The sequence below is a fragment of the Globicephala melas genome, chromosome 11 (assembly GCF_963455315.2).
Source record: "Globicephala melas chromosome 11, mGloMel1.2, whole genome shotgun sequence".
Taxonomy (NCBI): Eukaryota; Metazoa; Chordata; class Mammalia; order Artiodactyla; family Delphinidae; genus Globicephala; species Globicephala melas.
In genome coordinates, this window is record NC_083324.2 from 102295469 (window position 1) to 102323220 (window position 27752).

The window sequence follows — 27752 nt, forward strand, 5'->3', positions numbered from 1 at the left end:
AAAGAAAATAAATGCAAAACAAATCTTTAACACAGAAACTTGTAAGATATGCAGATTTTTTTTTTAGTTGTGCCGTCACACAGAAATGACTTACCAGGCTTGTTTCTAGTATCTTTTCCATATTTTTCTTTGGTTTATTTAATGAGAATTTCTAAGCCATAGTAAAAGTCTCTCTTTTTACCTAAATGTTGCATTCCCTCTCCCCTCCTTCCTTCCCTCAGTCTGTCTGTTCATCTCTCTCTTTCTCTGTTTCTCCTTTAATAAAATGGGGGAAATGAAAAAAAACCTGTGGTTTGTTTTTTAAAATAAATAATTGTGTATTTTAATCTGGTAACTATAATGGTTTACTTTTAATAATTTATTTTTAAAAAGTATCTGTAAAAGCTTTGTAGCCTAGTCTTTGCAATATAACTTTCGAAAATGAAAGGGATAATTAGGCTATCTAATACCCTAATATTCAAATATAAGATTTTAAAAATTCAGATTCTTCTAATGATATATCAAAAATATTTTATAATAAATACAAGAATTTTTAAATGAATAACAACATGCTTTTATCATAGTTTAGTTTAATTGTGAAAAGCTAGGGAGGCCAGTTTCTATAGTCTTAACATTGGTAACTGAATTTAAAAGCTTTGTCCTATAAGACTCTCATAGAATCGAGAACTAAAAAGCGGTCTTAGGAATAATCTCATCCAGCCACCTTATATACAGATGAGAAAACTGTTTCAGAGCACATAAGAGTAACCAAGGGCTTTTAGTTGTTAATGCCAGAGCCCAGCTTAGAACCTAGATCTCCAGACTATTCACAAATGTTAAGTTTTTGAGGTTGTTCTATCAAGGCTTCATTCAGCGACTTACAGCTTGGATATACTTCTGTTTATTAAAATATATCTAGATTACTATGTGAAACTGTTACTTATCTAAAAAGATAAAATTCAAATGAAATTCTGAAACCTTTTTGAAGGGAATTGTTGTCCTTGAGTGAAGATGTCCTTTGTTCCTATAGATAGGAAGGAATGTATTTGCCACAAAATGATAATTCCATGGTAAAGCAAAACCTCACATTAAAAAAATCAACGCATCAAGTTGAGAAATTATTTCAGCTTCTTCCAGTTCTTTCTTTTAGAGAAACACTGCTGAGAAGCAAGAAAACACTTACGCTTTTATTTTCATTGTGTCTACAGAATGTAAATCATTGACAAAATGTACTATTAAAGTGCTTCCTTACTGAGGTACTAAGCAAGTGAAGCTCCAGCCAAAACATTAGCCTTGCTTATTAGTACCTCAGTGAAACAAAACAAAATATCTCACCTGGTCCTATTTCCACGAGTACAGACGCTCTAGGAGGTAGCACAAAATCAGGTCAAGAGTGGGCACATTGGAGTCAGGCAGTGCATCCAGCTCCGCCCCTCACGTGCTGTCTGAGCTCGAACAAGTCTGTTTACTTCTCTGAGCCTCCGCTTCCTCTTGGAGGCAGGAGAGCTGATAAGACTTACCTTGTCTGGCTGCTTAAAGGAAGATGCGAAATGTGGTACCTGGACGTCAGGCAATGGGATATGACTGAGTCATTCAACTGGTATTATTGTGTCCTTTAAAATTTAACATTAAATATTGCAGTGGTAGATATGTGTCATTATACCTTTGTGAAAACCTACAGAATGTACAACACCAAGAATGAACCCTAATGTAAACCATGGACTTTGGGTGACACTGATGTGTAATGTAGGTTCATGAATTGTGGTAGATATACCAGTGTGTATACCAGTGGTAGATATACCACTGGAGTAGGGTGTCCATCATAAGGGAGGTTGTGTGTGTGTGGTGTGGGGGAGGGTTGTGCAGTGGGAATCTGGGGACTCTGTACTCTTGGCTTAATTTTGCTGTGAACCTAAGGCTGCTTTAAAAATAAAGCTTATTAATTTAAAAAATAACATGAATAAATGTTAGTTGGGTCACCTGTCCATCACACATTGGGTAGAGAGCCCAGCATCCCTCCAGATATCTGGCAAGTTTTGGAGAATTCTCTTAGACTTGGGCTCTTCTAGCTTTAACTTCAGGTTCTGCTGCGTTGCCAACCTCAGCTCTGCCTTCTCCAGCTACCTGCTCTGTTCCTTATTAAAAGGCACTGGCCTGTGCATTCCCTCTCCCCTACGTGCAGTTGTGAGCAGGAGAATGTATTAAAAGTTTGGGAGTATGAGTGGGAGAGGGAAAAAAAGCACAGCCAATCAAAAGTGTTAGTGCTCCCATTCTAAAAGTCTCTGGGTTGTACCTGCCATTGGGACAGTTCATTGGTCCCTTCACATAAAGCTTTATTCTCTTGTCATGATTTACTGACCCTTGCACCTACCACTCTCTTCTCCCTCTCTCTCTCTTTTTTTCAGTCTACCTAGAGAAACTGAAAAAACTTACTTTCTTAATGCAGATCCATTTTCTTTCCTTGGTTCTGTTAAGAATTATTATTTTTTTAAGGGTAAAATCACGACTGTATAAATAAATTTTAAAAGTAACACGTTGAAAAGAAAAAGTGCTTCCTTAAATCCAGAAATGTTTCAGTGTAGTTTTTATTGTCCCACTAAATATAATTTGCTATAAACTAGACCTGCAATTCATATGATAACGGTGATATATTTTTATTCCGTTAACTAAAAAAGGAAAAAAAAATCACTCTTACGTGTATGTTTATTCACTGTAACTATATCAACACCATACCAACATCAAAAGAAATCAGACAAGTGTCTATTACCTGGTTAATTCCTAAAAGGGTCCTCTTAGTCCCGTTTATTCCCATTCAGGTCCAGGTAGTTGAAATGTTCTTGACATATTAACATGAATCTGGAGACATGTCAGAATTATGATTGCTTTTTAAATTTTTTTTTATTTTTTAGGTTAAAGTATAATTGTCTTACAGTATTATTTTTAGGTGTACAACATATTGATTCGATATTTATAGATTGTACTCCATGTAAAGTTATTATAAAATACTCCTATATTTTCTGTTCTGTACATTACATCCTTGTGACTTATTTCTCTTATACCTAGTAGTTTGTACCTCTTAATCCCCATCCCCTGTTTGACCCATCCCCTCCCCCGCTCCCTGCTGGTAACCACTGGTTTGTTCTCTGTATCTGTGAATCTGTTTCTGTTTTATTTGTTCATTTGCTTTGTTAGATCCCACATATAAGTGAAAACATACAGTATTTGTCTTTCTTTGTTTGACTGTTTTCACTAAGCATAATACCCTTCGGGTCTATCCATATTGTTGCAAATGGCAAAATTTTATTCTTTTTAATGGCTGAGTGGTATTCCATTGTATATATGTACCACATCTTGTTTATCTGTTCATCTGTTGATGTACACTTGGGTTGCTTCCATATCTTGGCTATTGTAAATACAGTTCCATGAACATTGGGGTGCATGTATCTTTTTGAATTACCGTTTTTGTTTCCTTCAGATATATACCCAGGGGTGGAATTGCTAGATCATATGGTAGTTCTATTTTTAAATTTTTTGAGGAACCTCTATACTGTTTTCCATAGTGTCTGCACCAATTTACATTCCCACCAACCGTGCATGAGGGTTCCCTTTTCTCCACATCCTTGCCAACACTTACTTCTTGTCTTTCTGAGGATCGACATTTTGACAGGTGTGAGGTGATGTCCATTGTGGTTTTGATTTGCATTTCTCCAGTGATTAGTGATGTTGAGCATCTTTTCATGTGCCTGTTGGCCATCTGCATGTTTTCTTTGGGAAGATGCCTATTCAGGTCTTCTGCCCAGTTTTTATTCAGGTTGTTTGTTTGATATTGAGTTGTACGAATATATTTTGGATATTAATCCCATAGTAGACATATTATTTGCAAATGTCTTTTCCTATTCAGTAGATTATCTTTTCGTTTTGATGATGGTTTCCTTTGCTGTGCAAGAGCTTCTCAGTTTGATGTAGTCCATTTGTTTATTTTTGCTTTTGTTTCCCTTGCCTGAGAAGACAGATCCAAAAAAATATTGCTAAGACCAATGTGAAAGAGTGCACTTCCTATGTTTTCGTACATTTAGGTCTTTAATCCATTTTGAGTTTTTGTTTATGGTGTGAGAAAATGTTGTAATTTCATTCATTTGCACGTAGCTGTCCAGTTTTCCCAATACCATTTATTGAAGAGGCTGTCTTTCCCCCATCTTATAGTCTTGCCTCCTTTATCATAAATAACCGTGGGTATATTTCTGCCTCTCTATTCTGTTCCATTGATATGTGTGTCTGTTTTTATGCCAGTACCATGCTATTTTGATTACTGTAGCTTTGTAGTATAGTTTCAAGTCAGGGAGCATGATTCCTCCATCTCTGGTCTTCTTTCTCAAGATTGTTTTGGCTGTTCGGGGTCTTTTGTGGTTCCATACAAATTTTAGGATTGTTCTAGTTCTGTGAAAAATGTCATGGATAATTTGATAGGAATGGCATTAAAGCTGTAGATTGCTGTGGGTAGTACAGACATTTTAACAATATGAATTCTTTCTGAACATATCCATGAACACGGGATATCTTTCCATTTCTTTGTATCATGTTCAGTTTCCTTCATGAATGCTTTATAGTTTTCAGAGTATTGGTCTTTCACCTCCTTGGTTAAGTTTCTTCCTAGGTATTTTATTCTTTCGGATGTGGTTTTTTTTTTTTTTTTTTGGCGGTACGCGGGCCTCCCACTGCTGTGGCCTCTCCCGCTGCGGAGCACAGGTTCCGGACGTGCAGGCTCAGCAGCCATGGCTCACGGGCCCAGCCGCTCCACGGCATGTGGGATCCTCCCAGACCAGGGCACGAACCCGTGTCCCCTGCATCAGCAGGCAGACTCTCAACCACTGCGCCACCAGGGAAGCCCTCTCGGATGTGGTTTTTAAATGGGACTATTTTCTTTCTTTCTCTTATAGTTCATTATTAGTGTTTAGCAACACAACAGATTTCTGTATGATTCCTTTTTAGCAAATCTATAACCCTGTTTGGTACCTAACAGGTTTTAAGCATGGAGTATGTTCTTAGGCTAAGAGCCAGTGTGTAACAATTTGCAGCTCATCTAAGTGTACCTATGTATGTATGTAAAATTCCCAATACAGTACTCTGCTGCTGTCAGCCTTTATTATTTGTCCATTTGTATAATTTAATCCTTTATTATTAGTGTGCTTGGGTGAGGATATTGCCTTTAAAAATGGCTTATTCTGTGTCTGCAACAATTTTCCTTACATGAGTAAGTAATAGCTACTTTACCTCCTGTCTCTGTCATTCCACTTTCAAAAGATAAAATTAGCTTGTGGTGTGTAATTTTAGGGTAGGTTCTTTCACTTTTTATTCCTTACCTCTTTCATTATCTTATATGGCTGTATAATGTAAATGCTGGATATTGTTTTAATTAAAAAATGAGGCTTATGACAGGAAAGTCAGACTTTTGTTAACCTCTGTTCAGTGTATTTATATAAGAAAGATCTTATGACAGAATTTCAAAGACTGTTGCGTTATTGCATTTGGAAAATGCTTGTGAGGAAAATGTATAGGCACTTAATGACAACTCTAGATGAAAGTTTTCCTTTAAAAATATCCTTGTTGATTCGGCATGAGTTGTGAAACTGAACATGTTCAGAAACTACATTCTCTTTTCTTAAGGCTTAGACTTTTTCCTGAGAGTGATGATAATGTATTTCATTTATTTGTGATTTTAAATGTAAGCACGTTACCTATAATGCAGAATGTTTCTAAGTGGAGGTGGGTTGAAAAGAGACATCTCTTTCCAGAATTCATTCCACAGATAATTATTGAGTGCATATTTTGTGGGTAGGTACTGTTGTGTGTGTTGTGGACATTGTAGTGTAAAAAGTACATATTCTTATATTTGTAAGTTACATGGCTCACTGATCTTCCTGAGATAAGGGTTTGTCCATGCTTGGGGATGTGTAGGTGATGCTTCATGGTAAGGAAATGCCATTTAATTTTTGTATATGAACCAACATAATGAACACTGGATTTTCAGCTGCCTTTGATGTGTATATCTGGAACAGAGCTGTACTTTTCAATCATAAATAAGAAAATAGATCATAGTTTTTGATTCATGGCTCTCCATAGTGGCCCAGACATTACCTGTTATTACGAGACCTACTTTGTTTTACGTGGACAAACTTTGAGGATAACATAGGTAAGATTTATGATCCTCTGTAAACACCTTCAAAATGGATTTGGGAAATTGGGAGTAGGTTGAAAGTGTCTTGTCCTAATTGTGTGTGTGTGTGTGTGTGTGTGTGTGTGTGTGTGTGTGTGTGCCCTTTTATTTTTTTTGAGACCAGAGGTATTCTAATTTCAACTCTATCTCGCAGCAGGATGAGCCAGTGCCCCCAGTCATGTAAGAAACAACTAAGGTTCTTAGAATGTGACTATCATACACAGATGACCTAGTAAGATGCAGGATGCTCTAAAGGAAAGAGTGGTATCAGACTCCTGTGAGTCAGGAAACCAAGGGTCTGGTCTGTTTTACAACGAATTGGGTGTGTGACCTTGAAAATGGTCTAACCCTAACTCTGGGTAGTATTGCCATCTTAACAATATTAAGTCTTCCTGTCCACATCTTTCAATTTATTTAGGTCTTTAATTTCTTTCAACATTTTAAAATAATTTTCAAAGTACAAGTTTTGCACTTTTGTAAAATTCATTCCTGAGTATTTTATTCTTTTTGATGCTATTGTATACAAGTATCTTTTAAACTTTTTTTTGTTTTTTCATGTGTATACCTAATACCTCTCCCCATCCCTATTCTCTACCCCTTGTACCTCTTCATCCTATTTTAATTCCAGTATTCCACTGATACCATGAACATTCAGAAAACATTTATTCAACTTCTGTCAGCAGTCATCTGGCATGTTTATTTTGTGTCAGGTACTGTATGACAGGTATTAGAAAAGTAGAGTTGATTGAATATTATGTGTTTTCAATGAGGAGATACAGACTTGGTATCTAAGATGTAACACTTATGTAACAGAAGTGTTATAGAAGGAGGAGGGATCAGGGAGACTTTTTAGAGAAGGTAACATTTAAGCTTGACTTTGAAATATTGGTAAGGATTTAACAAACTTGGAAAGTCTTTCTATTTAGTCGAAATAAGGTAAATGAAATCAGGAAGGCATAAAAAGTACCTGGTGGTTCTTAAGAGGTGAGTGGGCTTGTGTGGTTAGTGTCAGATGGGTGAGGGAAATGACTGAGGATGACCTAGGAGTGTAGAAGAGTCTGATGGTGACAGGTTTTAATAAGATGCTAAGGATGTCATGGGGACTGGAGACCACTGAGCAGTGGGGGAGATGTTTTTTTGAATCAGGAATGATGATTAGATCTGTAGTTTGGAGAACTGACTCCAGTGTTTGCTGAGGGGGGATTGCAGCGAAGGGATAACAGGGGCAGAGTGACCAGTTAGGAGCTGGCTGGCTTCAGTATCCAGGGAGAGAAGCAGTGGACCTTGGACTCTGCCAGGGGATTCTGTTTGATTCAGGGGGTGTGATGGGGAGGGAGGGGAGTTCAAGATAATTTTGGGTTGCCTCATTTGGCTTATTAGGTGAATGGTAACCTCCTGTGGTTCTTCGCTTTTTGCTGCTGTTGTTTTGCTGTTTTAATTGTTAAAGGAGTTTACATAGGCATGATTGAACTCAGTCTCCAGCCCCCTCCCCTTTCTCAGAGGAAGCCAAGCTGATGGCACCTGGCTCAGAACCCCAGCCCTCTAATCACAGGGTTGCTGTCTCTGGTTTGGCAGTCCTGGTACTGGGCTGCCATGAGCACTACGTACGAGCGGCACTGAGGGTTCATGAAGAGCCAAGACACTCCTTGGATTTTGAGTCTCTCTCTCCCAGAAACCAGGGACAAAGGTCTGTCACCTCTGTATTATCCATATCCAGCACAGCCCAGACTTGTTTAGCTCACTCTGCCAGCACCCACTTCCATGTTTCCAGATTCTGTGGCTAATCTGCCAGTATCTGGATAGTCACTTCTGGATAAAATTTAAAACTCCCTCCCCCTCTTCCCAGATACACATCTGCCTATTTGCAGCCTTATTACCACTTCTGTTAAACCAACGGTCAGTTCTTACATTAACAGGACAATATAAATCTCTTTTCTTTTGCCTCTTTTGAAAGTTTCAAGAGCTGTTATTCTTGGATTGATTCCTTTTCATGGCATCCTGTTCTTTTAGGCATAAAAGTTTTCTCCTTCTGCAGATATTTATTTGGGGGTCAAAGTTTACAGTACTTTTGAAGTGTGTGTGTGTGTGTGTGTGTGTGTGTGTGTGTGTGTTTCCTGTTATCCACTGTGTTAATTTGCTGGGGCTGCCATAACAAAGTACCATAGGCTGAAACAACAGACATGTGTTTTCTCATGATCTGGGGGCTAGAAGTCCAAGATCAAGGTGTTGGCAGGGCTGGTTTCTCCCGAGGCCTCCCTACTTGGCTTGGAGATGCCACCTTCTCCCTGTGTCCTCACGTGGTTGTCCCTCTGTGTGTGTGTGTGTGTCCTCATCTCTTCGTATAAGGGCACTGATCCTGTGGGATCAGCGCCCATCCTAGTGACCTCATTTTACCTTAACCACCTCTTTAAAGTCGCGATCTCTAAATACAGTCACATTCTGAGGTCCTGGATTAGTACTTCAGTGTAATTTGCAGGGAAGCACTGTAGCCTGTAGCCTTATCTCTGTTTCCTCTGGATCTTTTTTTAATTTTTTTTAAATTTATTTGTTTTTTTATTTTTGGCTGTGTTGGGTCTTCGTTGCTGTGTGCAGGGCTTTCTCTAGTTGTGAGCGGGGGCTACTCTTCGTTGTGGTGCGTGGGCTCCTCATTGTCGTGGCTTCTCTTGTTGCAGAGCACAGGCTCTAGGCGCGCGGGCTTCAGTAGTTGTGGCGCGTGGGCTCAGTAGCTGTGGCTCGCGGGCTCTAGAGCTCAGGCTCAGTAGTTGTGGCGCGCGGGCTTAGTTGCTCCACGGCATGTGGGATCTTCCCGGGCCAGGGCTTGAACCCGTGTCCCTTGCATTGGCAGGCAGATTCTTAACCACTGCGCCACCAGGGAAGCCCTGGATCTTTTTTTTTAATCTGACTATCATCTCTCGCTCACGTATTTTCCTTGACCACCTTACAGTCTTTGTCCTTGTGCCTTTTAGGATGAGGCTGTGACAGCTGCTTGTTTAGTCTAGGCATGGGCAGAGTTGGTCTGTATATGCTTTTCCTTGGGTGATGTGGCTGCAAGTAGTCCTTTCTGGGAGGACCCTTCCATGTTAGAGTCTTCGGTTCTGTCTTTCCAGGGCTCCTTAGTTTCTCCAGAGTGATTCTTGTTACCCGGACAGAGCGGAGTTGGGTGAGAGGGTTGGCGCCCTCCTCTCTGTGCCTGGTGTCTGTCCCTCAGTCCTGGTCCGTTCTGTTTGGTTTCGTGAGAGATTGAACTGATCTGGCTAACGGTGGGGTGAAGGCAGGGGCCACTGTCTAACTTCGCTCTGTGAAAAGACAGACAACCAGCAGCTGTTTTTCTCTGAACCCACCCTTCCCTTGTCTTCTGGAGCATCTGAAGCCTCGAGCACTTGAGGAGTTCTGTGGGTTTATTAGTGAGGTTTTCTCATTTCCTGGTTGCCTGCTGTGCACTAGGTGCTCTGCCCTGCTGGGATTATGTACCTGATCTTTGTTGTAGCCTTATGGAAGGTTCTGTTACTGGCCGCAGTGTCCGTATATGAAAACAGAGGTTTGGAGCGGAATTAGAGCGCCAGGACTAGAGCTCAGGGCATCTGAACTCAGAAGCTGCACTTCTGCCGGCTCCGCACTGGGACAGTTAGCAAGTCTCTGCTTCTGTCTCAGTGTCGAAGATGTCAGTGTATTGATTTGAGCACATTTAAAAGAGTTGCTACACTAAGTCTAACACAAAAATAAAATGAAATTCAGTATACCTATGAGAATGGAGATGTTCTTTAATTTTATGAATCTGATTAGTTCAGAATGTGCTCCTTCAGGAGCTTCCAGCATATACTTTGGGTGCAGCAGGTGGTGGCATGGAGCTCAGGGGGACCTTAGGTTCTGTCTGTCCTTGCATCAGAAGTTTATGTTCTTGATGTCTCCCTCCCAGTACTAGCTAGTGTCCTTAGTCACCTTCATGTGCAGGAATTGTTGGCAGACAGGCTAACTGACAGCTAAAAAACCTGGCGCTGTATGTTTGCAGAATACTGCTGTGTTTTGGTACTGAATGTCTAGTTCTGGTGTTTCTAGTTGCTGCTCATCTCAGTTGGCACTAACCCTTTTTTCCTTTCTCTTCTACAGATTACTTCTGTAGCTTGACCTCTACTTTCCTCAACAAGCAGAATGTCTCGAACACGACAACCCCCGCTTGTGACAGGCATCTCTCCAAATGAAGGAATCCCATGGACAAAGGTCACGATTAGGGGAGAAAACCTGGGGACTGGGCCAGCTGACCTCATAGGTAAGGGCAGGGACGATGCTGTGTGTTCATGGTGAATGCATTTTTATGTTGGGCAACTGAGGCAAGATATACTATTTTGAAATAGTGAAGGTGATAGAAAAACACCCCTGAGGTCTGTACAGGATGATCTGAATAGAAATGAAAGAATTATTTGGTTTTCTGATTTTTCTGTTAAAATCATTATTTTGTCAGATCTTGCCTGTATTGTCTTTCGCCTGGTCATTGAGAAAGCCCCCCACAGCCGAGGTTTGCCTCCTTTCCTCGGGGTCGGCCTCTCCTGCCAAGACTGCCAAAACAGCCGCCCAGCTCTTCTGGCCTCCCCTCATACAGCTGTCTGTTCTTCTCAGGTGCCGGGTGAGCTAGGCCTCTTCTGCTCCTTATTGCTCTCGGAACCAAATCTAAACTCCCTCCACCCAGAGGAGCCTGTGCGCTCTGCCGGGCCGCACCGTGGGACCTGTGGGCATTTGTCTGCACCCGATGCCCATTGGGGCGGGAGCACTGAGCCTCCAAACTTAACAGCCACAGGCTCTCTGCGAACTCATGCCCGCCCACGGTTTGCATTAGGCTCCCCTAATGTTTACATATTTAGAGCAAGCTACGTTTTCGTTTTTAGGATCAGTTTATGCTGTTTATCTTTATAAGCCCAAGGACGCGAGCAATAGAACACTGCATCCACTTGGCACTGCGCGAGTTTTTTTGATTTTGGTTTGCAGTGTGCCCCCTTCTTCTGGGGGAGACCCTTTCCTGCTGGTTATTTCATTATTCTGGTCTGTCAGTGGTTCTCACCTGGCTTGTCTTCGTCTTCTCTAGAACTTAAAAAAATGCTCTTGCCTTAGCTGCTAAGTCTCAGTGTCTAAAGATGGAGCCTTATCATTGCTTTTTTTAAAACACAGATGAGTGTAAAGCACTGCCAGGATAGAGAGCAAACCATAAATATCAGTGTGTGGTCAGCTTGGGTTATTTTCATGTGAACTCTGCGTGAGGGTGTGCAGACACATTCAGAGTACGAGAGCGGGGAGGCAACTCAATGCGTGCTGCTGAATGAGCGTTCTGATTTCCCACATGTTAATTTATTTGGGTTCAGACATTCATTTGACTCATTTCTTAATTCATGAAGGACCCCTTGGTAAATACTAGAGATTATGAGTTAGAGCTTGTTTTTCTTGCGTTATAGCTGCTGGTTGACACATTGTTTTTTGGCCATCCAGAAATCCCTTGGAAAAGAGAAGGTTGATTAGAGCTGGGCACCATGTTTAATTACTGAGTCTTGCCCTCCCCAGCTCGTTCTTTTCACTAGTGTTACTTAACTGTGTCTCATTTTATACTGTTTTCTCTAGCCACAGTTTTTGATTCTTCAGTAAATAAAACTTAAGTTTATTATCCTTATGAAGGTAGTCTGTCTTATCCTATGTCTTGGTTCTTGACAAAGCTCATTCCAGGTTGTTCTTTATCCAAAGTGGAAAAATCCCTACAATTCATGGAAATAGACCATCTAGATGGAGGTTCAGTTTAACTGGCAGTCACTGAGCCCTCACACGTGACTGCTGCCCGTCTGTGTGGATGCTGATCTCTCTTTAGCTTCAGGCAGCGCGATCCCTGTTTGACTGAGTGCGCACGACTTTTATAAACCTGCTAGTTGCGCTTTCAGCCTGCCCATGTATTGCCAAGAAACCACTTTTTAAAAAAGCAAACTTAACCTACTAAATAATTTAAGCATTTTTATAACTCCGGTGACATCTACACTAGCCAAGTAAAATACTACAAAAACACTTTATTTGGAATTCTACAAGTTACTTAAAAAAAAAAAAAAAGATGTTATATTTCATGAAGCAGATTTCTTGGCAAAACATGTTTAAGAAATAGATCGTATGATCTTATTTAATTTTCATGCATTTAAAATGATCTGTTTAAATCTGTGTTTTAAATTATATGGTGATTATTAACTTTTTTAGTTAAAATGCAGAACAGATATTAAATCTGAGGAACCTCGATAGCAGCTACAACGAGATGAATAAACTGTTATTCCGGGTGCTTTTTCCCAAAGTTCCATCATCATGGATATCATACATGTTTGCTCATCTGAACATGTTTTTAAGACTTTATGTCTGTATATCTGAAATCTCCCATTTCTCAGTTTTAATCGTAAGATAGCTCCCCAGCAGGGGACTTATATTAGGAACTTTAATACATTAAGTCCTGACATTGGGTTGCGTTATTTCCTTTCTAAAGTTAGTATTTAAATCACAAAAATGTTTTTGATATTGTAAAATTTAAAAATACCAAGTTATGTATTGACCTGGAGTGATATTGAAATATATACCATCTATAACTAAACAGTTCATAAATTAAAACATTTCCCATTTATATAAAAAAATACATAGACTGATTTATGTGTACATAAAAATTATTAGAGCACTGTATGTATTGAAGTGTTTCACAGGCTTACCTTGGAGATGGAGAGGAGTTTCAGGGGGTGCTTTCAACCTCTTAAAAGGCTTAAATTTTTCATAATAAAAGTTGAGTATCAAGAAAACTAACAAACACTCCCATTTTGAAAAATAATTTTGAATTATGAATGCATTTAAAAATGTGTAAATGTCATTACACATTTAAAAAGCCAATGGAAAACTTAGTCCTAAAGGAACTTTGAAGTGCTGTCATTAGAAAAACTGAATTCCTTACATGAATAAATAGTAATGTCTTAGGGAAATCTCTGAAATTAATTATTTCAATAAACATCTTTAAAATGGAGTTGTTTTTATTCATTTATGGTTAGTATAACATTCTTACTAAATAGTGCTTTAAGTTGTAACAAAAGATGACTTGAATCCCTCCCTACATTTTTTCAACCGAATTTGGCATAAGTTGAGGTGTTCCTGGTATCTGATTGAAAAAACAAAACAAAAAGCTTGCATTTGCTAAACTTGACTGCCGAGCAGTATCAAAAGTTAAATGGTGAGAAAAGAAAGTGCGAGTGTCTGGGTGTTTGCTGAATACACTTCGGTCTATTTTCTCCATGAATGTTTATTACATTGGTCTCTGTTTGGCAGAAATGCACGTGGTGGGATGGTGGTCCTCTGCCTGGGGCCACGTCTTCCCTGTCTGCATTGCAGTCTACGTGGGTCTGGGCAGAGATGCCAGGCGTGGGCTGAGATTTTGGGAGCAGAGTGTAGTACAGCGACAGGACCATGAGGGAAACATTTAGGCAGCGTGGACTGCCGTTGCAGGAGTGATGTACAGACATGAAAAATGCACTAGTAATCCAGTAATGCCTGAGAACATTTACTGATTTAACAGACTTCAGGCTGTGCTTAACATAAACTACAAACTTTAGTTCATTCTGTAGTATCATGTATAATTGAACACTAGGAAAAGTATGTGTGGATTATTTTCAGGAAGATGATAAATATTTTTTTTAGGGAATGATGTACACATTTATTAATACGCTTTAGAGCTTTATAGCACGAACTTGGACTTCTAAAAATAACAATAATTTCCTTTCTAATACCTATGAAAGCAATCTAAGATTCTCATAGTTAAGTAATCTGGAGTGCCTAGACATTATTATGGTTATTATTTTCTAATTCCAATGATGTTTGAAGACACTTAAATATAATCTAAAAGAAGTATTAAATATTAGAGAAAAAATAGGCAAATTCAGTAGAGACAGTCGTTTATTTGCAAATGATATTGGGTATATTCAAGAATAGAAATAACTAACTGATGAACCAGGAAATGCTATTTCTAGTTCTGTTTTTCAGTTCAGGAAAAAGGCCTGGCGATACTGACAGAAGAATTGTCTTTTCATGAAATAGCTGTTCTTTGGACTTTGTTATGTGCATGCATGTTTTTACTTTCAGGTCTGACAATTTGTGGGCATAATTGCCTTCTGACAGCAGAGTGGATGTCTGCGAGTAAAATTGTATGTCGCGTGGGACAGGCCAAGAACGACAAAGGAGACATTATTGTCACAACCAAGTCAGGTGGCAAAGGAACCTCCACAGTCTCCTTCAAGCTGCTCAGACCTGAGAAAATAGGTATCATCTCCCATGACTTTACTCTAAAGAAGAAAATAAAAGTGGGTTTTGTTTTTAAAACTGACAACTGGTAAATTAGTATAAAATTTACTTACTCTCATATGTCATTAACTTAGATTCAGTTTATGTTTATTTTTTCAGGAATGGGATATTGGTTAAAATCTGCATTACTTTTGAAAAGGCAGTTAGCTGAGCTGACGGTAAACCCTAAGGATGCTAACTAATCATTAGAACTGCTGTTCTGTCCTGTATAAAAGCTGTTCATGTAACACGTCCGAAATGCCGATTTTAGTTTCTTGATCTTGAATACAATAATTGCATTTCCTGCTGTGATACAGATAAGATTTGAGGTGAAATACATACCTGGTTTGGCCAAATTAGCCAGTAATGCCTAAATAATGTTCCGTGTTCCTTCACTTTCTGCGTCCTTTGAGGCCCCGACAAGATGTTGCCCACCTAGATGTGCCTCTGGCCTCCGAACTAGAAATCACACTCTTCTTGTGCCCTAGAGCCCCTCCTGTGTTCCCTTTGTGCCCTTAACCCGTGCTTCCTCACCTTGGGGTACAGAGCTTGGTCTGAGAAGCTGGGACTCTGATCACACGAGCAGCCAGCTGTGGGTGGAGTGGAGTCACAGAATCACCTACCTCAGAGGATTGAATGAGTTAGAACATTGGAGAAAGTGCTTAGCATAGGTCCTCACACAAACTAAGGGCTCCATAAATTAGTGTTTTTAATTATTCGTCTCCTAGCTCTTTATGTATATGGCATCTCCTCTGCTAAAGTAAGAATACTGTTAGATTCATCTTTGTGGTCCTGTAATGACTTGCACATGGTCAGTACTTAATAAATATTTGTGTAATGTAGGACTATCACAGGCATAATTAAACCCAGGCCTTCTCTCATATAGAAAAGCAAAGAGTTTTGCAAATTTTGTTTTCTGTCTTAGAGCATAAAGCCTTTCTTCAGCATTATATCCTTAAATTCCTTGATTCTTTTTAATAAAAATTTGAGGAACTTAAGGGAAAACCAAAAATGGAATTTACATTTATGTACGTGTGTGTATGTAAACGTATGTACATATATATACATACAATATTTTTGTTTTTGTTTACTCACTTTTATTTAATGTCTTTGAAAACCGAACTGTGAAATTAAAGCAGGAACTTGTTTCCAGTTTTCTGGAGGAACTTAAAAACATTTTGACAGAATCTAGCATCATCTTGTATCATGTTTGTACAGCAGGTGAAGAAAACTTATTTGAAAGTATTGATTTTATGCTAAAACGCTCTGCCCAGGACTTAGCACAGCACAGGCTCAGGAAAGGCCTATAGACCTGAACCTGGGAGTGTCTGGGCCTGAGCTTACCCTCTGACAGAGCTTCCTTGTGTCATTCTGGTAGACCTGTGGGTGCCCATAGAGTTAGAAGGCTCACGAGGAGCCCTCTGGTCTCCCGGCCCTGCGCTCTACTCTGCTCCCTCGCACACTGCCCATCCTCTGTTTCAGCCCAGTCCGAGCCACAGGAAAGAGGGTACTGTTTTCAGAGATTATATTTTGTTTTTCCTGAATATCCTAGTCATTTCCATCACACAAGCCGTGCATTCCGTGGAAGGTGTTTGATTTCTTTATATTGATATAAGGATTGTTGGGTGTTCTGTTGATGTACCAGATTAATTGTACTGCTTATTATTTGTAAAATACATTTGTTTTAGAGAACTTTTTCTCAGAGGCTTAACTTGTCTTCTGTATTGAATAATGTACAGTGCAATCAAGAGGTGTTATTTTTGCCTTTCTATAGATTTTTAGTGGTTTTAATTAAGCTACCAGCCATTACAAAAAAAAAAAAATCTGGAGCTTTTGTGCCTTCAAATCTTTAAAAAATTACTGTAGCATGCATTCTGTATTAGGTGTTTCAACAGTAAAGCAGTATGGTAAGACTTAGTGCCTGGGGAGTGTGTATCTTATTAAGGCTGTGCTCCTCATTTGGTAGGTATTTTGGATCAGTCTGCTGTGTGGGTTGATGAGATGAATTACTATGACATGCGCACTGACAGGAATAAAGGGATTCCTCCCTTGTCCCTGCGTCCTGCTAATCCACTCGGCATCGAGATTGAAAAGTGAGTACCGCCTTGCCTCCGTTGTCTTTATTTCTAGCTGCTGAAAAGTTCTGTGCACTCAGTGAAGAGAGTCGGGCTCCAGGAACATCCAGGGAAGCACAGTTGAAGACACTCTGTTGTTGGGAGTCGGGCATCATCTCTAGGAGCTTGGTCAGCTTTGCCAGAGCGAACCTTCCAACTGGTTAGAACTGTTGGCGAAAGCTACTTACCTCTTCAGTTTTTGAGTTTACATTTTGTGAAGAGGAAAAGTATCTTGAAATTTTGAATAACTAATACTTTTAATGATATGAGAATTAACGGGTTGTCTGGAGTTGGTAAGTTTAAATATTTAGATGGTACTTGAGATTAAAACAGAATTTTCCATGTGCTTGATTTTTCAGGATCTATTTGGCAGTAAGTAGAACCAAGGTAGTCTTGTCATTTTGTTTACAACCCCTACCTGTAATTCATACTTAATTCAGACTTACTTTACCAGAATTGTGGCAGGTAAATCTTACAAGATGTCTTGGACCAAATCTAGAATTCCCTGTTCTCATTCCCTAGTACAGTGTTTTTGTAGATTTTATAATCAGTGCCTTTATCCTTGCAGCTTCCTTAGTCAGTTCACCTAACACGTTAGTTGTTTCTGACTTGTCTCTTGGCCTTAGTGACTCTGCTGGTGAAGTTACTACTGAGCGTTTCTCCATAAGCATTTCTGCAGGCGACAGATTAGTTCTGCTAATGCTTTAGCCATAGTTTATTTTAGGTTTTTCTAGGAATGGAGAAAGTTGTCCACTGATCTTTATATATTTAACCTTCAAGCCTACACTTGAAGACCATTAGTAAATCAAAAGTAAGCTTCTTTTTCACCTGCTGGGGTTTGCCCTGGCTGAGAGGGAGGGAGCACGTGTTTGTCGTGGGAAGTTGTCTTGTGTTGAAAAAGGCCTGGGGTTTGGCAGCTTTTAGTGAGCGAGGACTGTCCTGGGTCACAGCTGGGAAGCTCTTTGGCCAGCGTGGGTCATTCTGGAGCTGTTTTAAGGGTTTCAGTACCCGATAAATTAAGAGTTTAAGGATCAAGAAGGTCCAGGAAAGAAAAGTAATTGCTGGGTCTTTATTTGAGCATAGTTTCCTGCATGAATGGACTTTGTGGTTGAGAGTAAACCTCTCAGTGGCCTGCTTCAGTGGCCTGGATTCGGCTTCTTTCCAAGGCCCACCACAAAGGAAGTGTGGAGCAGAAGCGTTCTTTGGATTGTTCTTTTGTAAGGAAGATACAGTTTTGCACCCTTGTACCAGGATTATAGGAATATGGTGTGACTTTTGTCTGAGCCTTAGATGGAACTATCAAAGTTAGGATTAAATTGGTTATTTACTATCATAAAATGGATTTCCTTAATTTTTAGTTTAGCATGTAACTCACCCCTCGTTTGATCTCTTTACCTTTTCATGTCCTCTTACTTTTTGATTGTCTTGATTGTTCCTGTTACTGCCGCTGCTCACACAGGGGTTCAGCTTGAACTCTCTCTTACAGCTCTTTTTCTTAATACATTTCGGGATAATCCCGAGGTAACGTTGGTAACCAGCCAGAAGCACTAAAAGTGCCTGGCTCTTTAGAAGTTGTTTTTCTTCTTCTCTGAGGCAGTCTAGTTGGGTCTGAGCCCCTCTCTCAGTTTAACTCTTGGCCCTCCCGTTACTTGCAGGGTGACTTGGAGTCTGCTCAGCTTCCTCAAGGTGCAGACGGGGCGGCCTGGGTCACGCGGCGTGTGCGTTTCAGCGGTGGGGACGCTTACTCGCAGTGGGCGCTGGTTGGATGTTCGTCGTCGTCACCGTGATCCCCTGCTCTTCTTACATGTGCGCTACTCAGTGCTGTGCCCCCAGGGAAAGAATCTTATGACTTAAGATTTCAGGGTGATGAATTGTATTCAGATCTTAAAATAGTATTATGTACATTCAAGAAGTGCTTAAATGGTGATAAAATTTACAGTAATATTTCTTTGAAGTTGTTACTTGAAAGTTTCAGAAATAATCTGCTTAGCCATGGAATAACTAAAGGATAGTTTTTGAAAAGGTAAAAGCTTGACTCGCATACAAATACAAAACGCGCACGTGTCCAAGCTTTTATTTAATTCATTAATTAATGGGAAAACCAGTGAAATGTTAAAACCAGTTCAGGGGGAATTCCAGAGGACAGACATAATGGGCAGTGAGGAATGCTGAAAGGTGCAACACCGGCCACTTCTCCTCAGTAACCAGTTGCATCTTCACCTGACACGTATTTCTGTGCCAGGCATCCCTGGTCACCATCAACCCTCCACTTCTGCTTCTGTAACAGAGCTGCAGAGCAGAGACAAGGCATGGATGGGGGAAGATCAGGGGACCCTGGGCAGACCCCTCCAGACAGTGAAAGGATGGCCAGGAATCTTTTTGCCCATTTAAAGTCTTTCGCAAGTTTTCTGGTCAAAAGGAAGAGTGGATAGACGGCTTCCTTGGTGGCGCAATGGTTAAGAATCCGCCTGCCAATGCAGGAGACACGGGTTCGAGCCCTGGTCCGGGAAGATCCCCCATGCCACAGAGCAACTAAGCCCGTGCGCCACGACTACTGAGCCTGCGTGCTAGAGCCCGTGAGCCACAACAAGAGAAGCCACCGCGATGAGAAGCACGCGCACCGCAATGAACAGTAGCCCCCACTCGCCGCAACTAGAGAAAAGCCTGTGCGCAGCAATGAAGACCCAGTGCAGCCAAAAATAAAATAAATAAATTTAAAAAACAACAACAGCGTTCACTTAAAAAAAAAAAAAGAGTGCATAGAGATACTAGGAAGCAAGAAAATGGAAGGTGAAGGTAGGAAAAGGTATAGAAACCAAGAAGAAGAGTATATAGTTTGGCCAGAAAAATGCTTTTCCAGGTTCCTTTTCACCTTTTAAAGATACTGTCAGGAAAACTGCATTTGTTTTATTGAAGTCTGACTTCAGATAGAGAAGCCTTATTTTAGAAAAAGAGAGTAGGAAAGGAAAAGCAGATGTTAAAATATTGGTGTGGGTTTTATTTCCCTGACTCTCTTAATATCTTTTAGATAAAAGCTTTGGTCCCTGTAGAGAATGGTGTTAACATTGAGGTTAGAATCCCTGAGAGCATTTCCTTTTACTATGTCTTTTATTTCTGTTTCTTAATGTCATTTGGGGTTTCTTTTATAATTAAAAGACGGGAGAGGACCTATTTTAAATTTTTAAAAAAATGTCATCAGAGAAGGAATAACAGGATTTAATTACTTGCTTGTTGAAATATACTAATTGAGAAGGTTTGAAGAATTATGACTGCTTGTTATAAAGTACCATGGTCCTGATGAATTACCAGACTAAAGTAGTGAGGTCGCCTTTGGAAGAGGAATCAGCTCCTGGTAATTACAATGCTGAGTGTTCATGGCAATTCTCAGCCCACAGTCAAATGCACAAAGTGGAGCCAGGAGGAGCCTTGCAGTGTTGTGGCCACTTCATGTGACCATGAGTAGCAAGCACGAGTAGCCGAATACAGTGTTGTTCTTTGGTGTGAGGCAGAGTTTAATAAATGTTTTATTGGTGTGCTCGGTGTGCGCGCTGCCATCTTTCAGCGCACAGGCTTAACACCTGGCGTTTATGGGCCTCCTTCGGCTGCTGAAGTTCTGCATATCCCTAGAGTTATAACTGATGTTCTGCACACATGGTGCCTTGATACTTATAAAAATGTTACTAATTGCTCAGGAAAAAATAACTTCACTTTGAACTGAGACTAGGATTTGCTTGTAAAAAGTCTGTATTTCTGATTTACTATACTGTCACAAATACGCATTCTTTGCACTGCTTAAAATTATGATGGAGACAAACTTAACTGAAAAAGAAGGTAAAAACAGGTTCATATTAATAAGTAAAAGCCTTCACTCTGTTTTATTTCTTAAAAGTACTCTTTGCCTACTAGGAGAATATCTATAAGTAATGTTTTTGGAGACAGTACATACATGGGAGTTAGGGCCTTAAAATGGAGCTTTGCCCCTCCTGTTTTTATGGGATCTGCAACCTTTTTGTGAAATTACTACCTGGGAAGAGCTGTCTAGAGTAGTCAGGTGATGCACCACTAGTATCTTTATTTCCACAGAGGCTTCATGAACAATGCAGGTCTGACTTGCTCCTCATCAGTTTACTTTCCAGTACAAAGAAAAGGTGGCCAGTTTTCCTGCTCCATTTAGAAGACAAGGAAAGGTGACAAAATAATTCTTAGTATGAGTGTGGAAGGGAAAAAAAGCCTTGGGTAAATTTTCAGAAATGTTATGAAAACAGATTTGTGGGCTGTGATGTAGTGCCTAGGTCCATAAACTGGACCAAAAAAGGAAAAAAAACACACAACGTAAAACAAGCTCATAATATTTAAGGTGCAGAGTAACACTGGTGCTGGAGTGAAAGCTATGAGAATTGAGTGTGACACACACTTGGAAGAGCCCCCTTTCCTCCTATCTTTCTACCTGCAGGTCAGGAGAGCGTGTTCCCCTTGGTGTGAGCACAGTGATGCAGCCGTACCCAGGCTCCTCTGCGCGGGTAGTTAGACTTTCTCTCAGAAGGGTTTTTGTTGTTTTGCTGGCTCGCGGGTCATCACTGCCAGTCGTTCTCGTACTTGAAAGTGAATGCTGCTGTGTTGAGAGCATTCCTGTTTTGCATCTGACCACTGGGTCAGTCAGGTCCGTGTACCTGGGGCTTCATGGCTAATCCTTTTTGGAAGGTGTAATCTGAGCTCACACTGCCATCTAATGGGGAGCTTGCGCTGTAGGGGCATGAAGCTTGTCAGCTACTGAAATTGTTGGTTCCTTAATGAAAACACTTCCCATGTTTACATGGTAGACTCTGTGTTGCTTTCGTCCTCCAGTTAGTGGGTTTAGTTTGAATCACTCAGAATATACCTTGCTGTTACTGACTTGCTAAGCCATCACTTCACTTGGAGGGTCAGAGCCTAAGATCCAGTTATTGTGGACAGAGGTTTAAGTTTTAACTCTCCAGACTTCGTGCTCCATTGACACAGTGTTTCTGCCCTTCCTCATGCTGTTGCCAAGACCATTAGCAATTTTCTGCATTCTGAATCACTGTCTCCCTCAGTTTCTATCTTTCTGGATTTGTAGTTGTGGGGTTTTTTTCATGCCTGAGATTCTCTGGTTCTTTAATTGGCAATAGAAGTGTGGGGTCCTGCTCTTGACTGTTTACATGCAACCTCTCCGGGGCTGTTTCCTGACTGTGAAATGGGAATACATAACTCATGTTGTTACGAGAATCAAACAAAATGGTTCTTACGAAGAGTCTGTTAAATATAGAGAACCAAGTGGAGAGAATAAAAGTAACAGCAAGTAACATTTTTGAGCATTTATCACATGTCAGAAACTGCTAAGCCTTCCACACTGCATTACCTACTTTAATCCTCAAAATAGTCCTAAGAGGAAGATACTATGATCCCATTATCCTCATGAATAAATGGAACCTTAGAGAGGTTAAATATCTTCCTCAAGGTTATTCCAACAACGCTAGCCAACTTGTAACTACTGCCGTGGGCCGTCTCTGCTTTTGTGGGTACACTCCCACAGAGCATCATTGCTTCCCGTGTTGTCATTCGTTGTCTCTTTTTTCTGGATCTTCTGTTTCACATTCATTTTGAGGTGTTTGCAAAGAAGATCTTATTTTGGGATAGACTCTTGACTCAGGATGCCTTCAGCTGTGAGTAGCAGAAACAAAAATTCATTCTGGTTTAAGCAAAAAAGATATTTATTTTCTCATAATATACAAAGTCCAGAGATGGTGGACTCCACGATTGGCTGAGTCTGTGGCTCAGAAGTGTCACTGAGATGTAAGGAGCCTGGGTTTGCTGTTCTGCTGCTCTTTGAGTGGCACTGATCTCCTTCATAACTGTAGAGTGGCGTTAGAGGTTTCTAGTGTCGCGACGACAGTAATACACAGGAAATAACAGTGTTAAAATAAAGATCCAGTATTGCAGAAACTGTAATAATACACAGGAGATAACGAAGCTCGGTAAAGTCTGAGGGCAGAAAGACACCGTCTTTTCTTAGTTCTCCTTAGAAGTGTGGAGGCCTTTCCCAGAAATGCTCCAGCAGCTCTTTCCTCAGACATTGTGGTCAAAATCCAGTCACTCGATCAATAGCAAGGGGAGCACGATAAGCACAACTGCTGAGGATTATTGGTGTTCGTACTCAGTGAGGCGTGGACACCCCACTCTCTCTGCAGGTGGTTCTGTCCGCGAAAGGGGAGGGGACGTCGGGTCTTGGGCTGACGGCGGGCCACTTGTGTGGTTTGGATCGAACTGTCTGACTCCGTGACATAGTGTTGTCATCTTTAGTGTAACTTGTCTTATTCTTGTACGGCTGATTCCTAATCACTCTTTTTCTAATTTAAATGTATAGTAAGATTGGTAAGAGTTGAATGTCTTCAGGAAGAAATCACTCTAAAATAAACTCATTCTTAGGGGTGATTATGAGGGTTTGAGAACTAGGACTTAGTGTTCTGACCAAGAGAGATCCAGTACCTTTCAAAGTCTTGACCCGTTCAGGTGCGTGAAGGAGCTGTGTGTACAAGAAGTGCAGTGGGTGGGGTGGATTAATGCTTCAGATCTCAGTGGACAGCTCTCACGTGGCCCTTCCAAATGTCGCCACTCACACTAATGCCAGCACTCAGGGTCAGCCCCTGCCCCCCGGCTGCGCTTGAAGGGACGCACAGGGGTGCAGAGCCCATGGAGTCCTGCGGAGGACGGTGTGGGGAGGGGCTCCCGGGGCAGCAGAGTCCTCTCGTAGAGCCCACACTAGACTTCAGGCCTTTATCCTGTGATGAAGCAGACCCTGTACATGTGTAAAAACAACAACATAGGGCATTACAGGTGAGGTGTTACTAAGGTTTAGGGATCAGATCAGTTTTAAGTGTGGGAAGTTCTAGATGGTTGGGATTTGTTATCTTTCAATACCACCAGTTTAAGCATCCTAACAGTATAGGATATAACCTTTTGTTTTTTAACTTTTTTTTATAGCTTTATTGAGAAATAATTGACAAATTTGTAAGATGTTTAAAGTGTACGTCTTAGTGATTTGATTTACGTGTACATTGTAAAAGGAGTCCCACCATCTAGGTAACCAACACATTCATCACCTCACATATTTACTTTCTTGGTGGGAACATAAAAGTTCTATTCTCTCTATGGTGTTATCACCTGTAGTCACATATTACACATTAGATCCTCAGACCATATTCATCTCGTGAGTGAAAGTTTCTCCCTCTCCCTATTCCCCCATCTCCAGGCAACCGCTCTCCTACTCTATTTCTATAGTTTGACTTTTTAAAAAATATTTCACATATTTTGCACATCTGATAAGGGGCTTATATTTGCACATCTGACAAGTGGTTAATATCCAAAATATATAAAGAAGCCTACAACTCAATAGCAAAAAAAAAAAAAAAAAAAGCCAATCTGATTAAAAAATGGGCAGAGGATCCGGACGTTTTTCCGAAGAAGACACACGAATGCCAACACGCACATGAAGAGGTGCTGAGCATCACTAACCATCAGGGAAATGCAAAGCAAAGCCACAGTGAGATCCCCTCGCACCTGGCAGAATGGCTCACAACAAATAACAAGTGTTGGAAGAGGTGTGGAGGAAAGGGAACCCTCCTGCGCTATTGGTGGGAACGTAGATTGGTGCAGCCACTGTGCAGAACAGCAGGGAGGGCCTCAAAAAGTTAAATATAGAGCTACCATATGACCCAGCAGTCCCGCTTCTGGGTATTTATCCAAAGAAAATGAAAACAGGATCTCAAAGTTATCTGCACCCCGTGTTCACTTGCAGCATTAATTACAGTTGCCAAGATATGGGAACAACCTTTATTCACAATAGCCAAGATATGGAAACAACCTAAGTGTGCATCCACGGACAGGGGGTTAAAGGAGTTGTACGTGTGGGTGCCCAGGCTCGCATTGTTACTCAGGAACACAGGAACGTTACTCAGCCGTGAGAAGGAGGACAGTCCTGTCATCTGCAACAACGTGGGTGGACCTTGATCTCAGTATGCCAGACAGGAAGACAAAGTTTTTTTCTTTTTTTAAAACTAAACCCATTGAGTAGTACTTGCTGTCAGACCTGTGGGAACTGCGTGGCCTTAGCCATCTCACTGTGGCATACAGCTTCTGTATTTTTTAGTTTCGTGTCTGCGTTTGGTGCCTCTTTGCTTTATTTGCTGTCATTGTCTCAGAGCCTTTTTTGTCCTGTCATACTTAACTCCAGCTACTCTTCTCACGTTGTGCTTTGATGATGGGTAGGAACCACCCAACGAGAGTAAAGCTGCAGGGCCCGAGCGAGGGAGAGAAGCTCAGTTTGGCTCCCAGAGGCCCTTTCTGCTGCTCTTTTGTCAGTTGTATCTTCAGTGTCTTGAGTGTGGACCTGACCCTTGTTAGGTGAGAATTTCATGGAGTTGAATAATTTATAAAGACTGTTAATAGCAGGGATTTAGTTGGTATCAGGTGATTCTGTGGTACTTTTGATTCTGTTAAGACTATTTAACTTCAGGACTACATGGAGCGCCACGTTGACGAAAAAGCAGTAGGTGGACCGCCATGCCCTTCTTCGCACTGATGAGGCCCCACTGGTGCACCAGGCTGTCCTTTCCAGCTTAGACAGCTCCTGGGCAGATACCTCCCGGTGGTGAAGGTAGAACTGTGGCTCGTGACCCTTGCCTTTCAGAGTGAGCGGAAGGCTCCTGGGTGCCTCCCTGGGGCTCAGCTAAGTCTCCACTCAGCCATATATTCCCCCAGAGTTCCAACGTGGAGGCATGAAGTATAAATAAATAAAATGATAAAAACTTCCAAAGGTGACAGGATTTTATTACTAAGTAAAGTATCAAACCAGCATGAAGAATCTAAACCAAAATAAACTTCAAAAAATGCAGTTCTCCAACTCCCTCTCAAAGACTCTGGTGACAGTGACCAGCGTGCCTATGGAGCACACACTCAGAGGCACACCTGCTCACACACATCCCCCAAGAAGATTGAGGCTACAGTTATTCTTCACTCTTGAAGCCAGTGAGGAAAGATTAAGGTTGACTTGGTCTCCAGGTTACTAAGACTCAGGTGATGCCAGCTTGGTATCCACGGCTCCCTTAGTCTCATCTCACCTTGTCTGTTACTCCCATGTTAAACCTTTTCTTCCCCTAATTAAGGAAAACTCCGTGGTGAGAGAGGTTAAGTGTAACAGGAGGGAACATGGGACCTCCTGGCCGAGGTGCCAGCCTCCGTGTCCAGATGCAGGGTTTCCAGGGGAGATCGTGGAGAGCTGTGTTTTGGACTTGTGTCCCTTGCCCTCTGGGGGAGAATGGGGACAAAGGAGCCAGTAGAGAAGAGGAGGGTGGGCGAGAGCTGCTGGAGGGTGTGACGGGCTTCCCGGCCACCCGGTCAGGGCCCCCGAGCCCAGGTGAGCACCTCCCTCTCCCTGGAGAGAGTGGGCTCCAGGCCTTTGCCAGTTGTGCCCAAGGGGACTGGTCACCTGCAAGGTGAAGGGCTCCAGCGGGCAGTGCTCGTGGGTGGAGGTGGGATGTTGCCCTTGGACAAGGCTGCCTAACTTCTTAAATGAGGCTGTGTCTGTGATAATGTGGCATTGGGACTCTCAGAGAAGTCATCAGACCTGCACACCTTTTCTTCCAGGCTGGGGATAATTTCTCCCACTGAATAAATTTTAGAGACAAAATAATTGTGTGTCCCGTATGGGGGTGGGGAACAATTTCAGTCAGAGGGGAACGAGGTAAAAACGACCAGGATGTTTGCAGGAAACTGTGATCCCTTTGAAGTTGCTGGAGCTTCAGCTTCGAGGATTAGGGTAGCAGAAATGAGTCCTGAGAGAGAAGCAGGTTTGGGAAGTGGAGGGACTTGACCGCAGAGCTTGGACTTCATTCTGCAGGCGGAGCGTGGGCACTGTAAGGGCTGCTCACTCACAAGCCCTCAGTGGGCCGGGTCCTGCCCAGTTCTGTTTGCTCTCAGACACAACTTGCTCACCTCCAGTGTGGAGCCTGACACCTGTGGTAGGTACTTAATTCGTGTTTGAATGAATAGATAAATGAACTGATCGAGAAGTTGACCTTAAAAATGTGGGCAAGAAAGTGAGCTACAGATAAGGGAGTGTCAGGTAGTGTAAGCTTTTCTTGAAATTGATCTAGACGTGGGCATAGAAACATGGATACTATATAGATCTGATTTTATCAGTAGGGGTCATCAGGCATCAGTGTGTCTTAAAACAACTTTCATATAGGTCTTGAACAAAAACCATTGTAACAAGTTGATTTACTGTTTTTAATTTCAGTGTACCCAAATTTTGATTTTTATCTACTGAGTAGGAAATGATTTCATGTTTGGATAGATTTCGTGAAGTATCAACTCAGCCTCTTTAAATCTTATATTCGGGCTTCTCTGGTGGCGCAGTGGTTGAGAGTCCGCCTGCCGATGCAGGGGACACGGGTTCGTGCCCCGGTCCGGGAAGATCCCACATGCCGCAGAGCGGCTGGGCCCGTGAGCCATGGCAGCTGAGCCTGCGCTCCACAACGGGAGAGGCCACAACAGTGAGAGGCCCGCGTACCGCAAAAAAAAAAAAAAAGAAAAAAAAAATCTTATATTCTTTTTTTGATGTAATTTCTGTATTTTAACTAATTTCCTATCTTACATATACAGTCAAAGTTTATATGTTAAGTTAGCTGAGGTGTAGGAAGTATATTTTTTTACACATGCAAACGTAGGCTCCATGATGTATCATGTATCATTGTAATGGTTTGTATTCACGTTTATTACTGTTGGTTACATCTTTGTAGTAATAGCACTCAAAATATATCTTAAACCTTTTCCTCCCTCAGAGGTAAATTTCCCCAGAAGGACTTAGAAATGCTGTTCCCTGGAATGAGTGCTGATTTTACAAGTGAGAACTTTTCGGCTGCCTGGTACCTCATAGAGAACCACTCCAACACCAGGTTAGTGGGTGCTGGGCTGTGTTGTGTGGTTTCACGGGGTGCAGCTCATCAGACTTCAGGTAACGCGGGTTTCCCTCTGGCTTTGCTGCTTAGCAGCCCTTTGACCTCGGGTGAGCTTGTGAACATCTCAGCGTATCTGTTTCCTTATTT

At 41.4% G+C, this 27752-nt stretch overlaps 1 protein-coding gene across 6 annotated transcripts in view; it reads left to right on the forward strand.

The window, feature by feature from the left end:
* The window catches only part of EXOC2 (exocyst complex component 2), a 155953-nt gene that overhangs the window by 20920 nt on the left and 107281 nt on the right, over window positions 1-27752 (forward strand). For 5 of the 6 annotated variants that reach the window (XR_009565703.1, XR_009565705.1, XR_009565704.1 and 2 more), the window contains exons 2-5: window positions 10301-10460; window positions 14321-14497; window positions 16485-16611; window positions 27489-27602. Coding sequence is in view for 2 of the 6 variants with exons in the window: in XM_060307404.1 (XP_060163387.1) it covers window positions 10343-10460; window positions 14321-14497; window positions 16485-16611; window positions 27489-27602 (536 nt within the window). In the remaining 4 variants the exon portion in view is untranslated. Of the gene's footprint in view, window positions 1-10300; window positions 10461-14320; window positions 14498-16481; window positions 16612-18287; window positions 18439-27488; window positions 27603-27752 lie in introns of those variants that run through there. The other variant, XR_009565706.1, reaches the window with a different exon arrangement.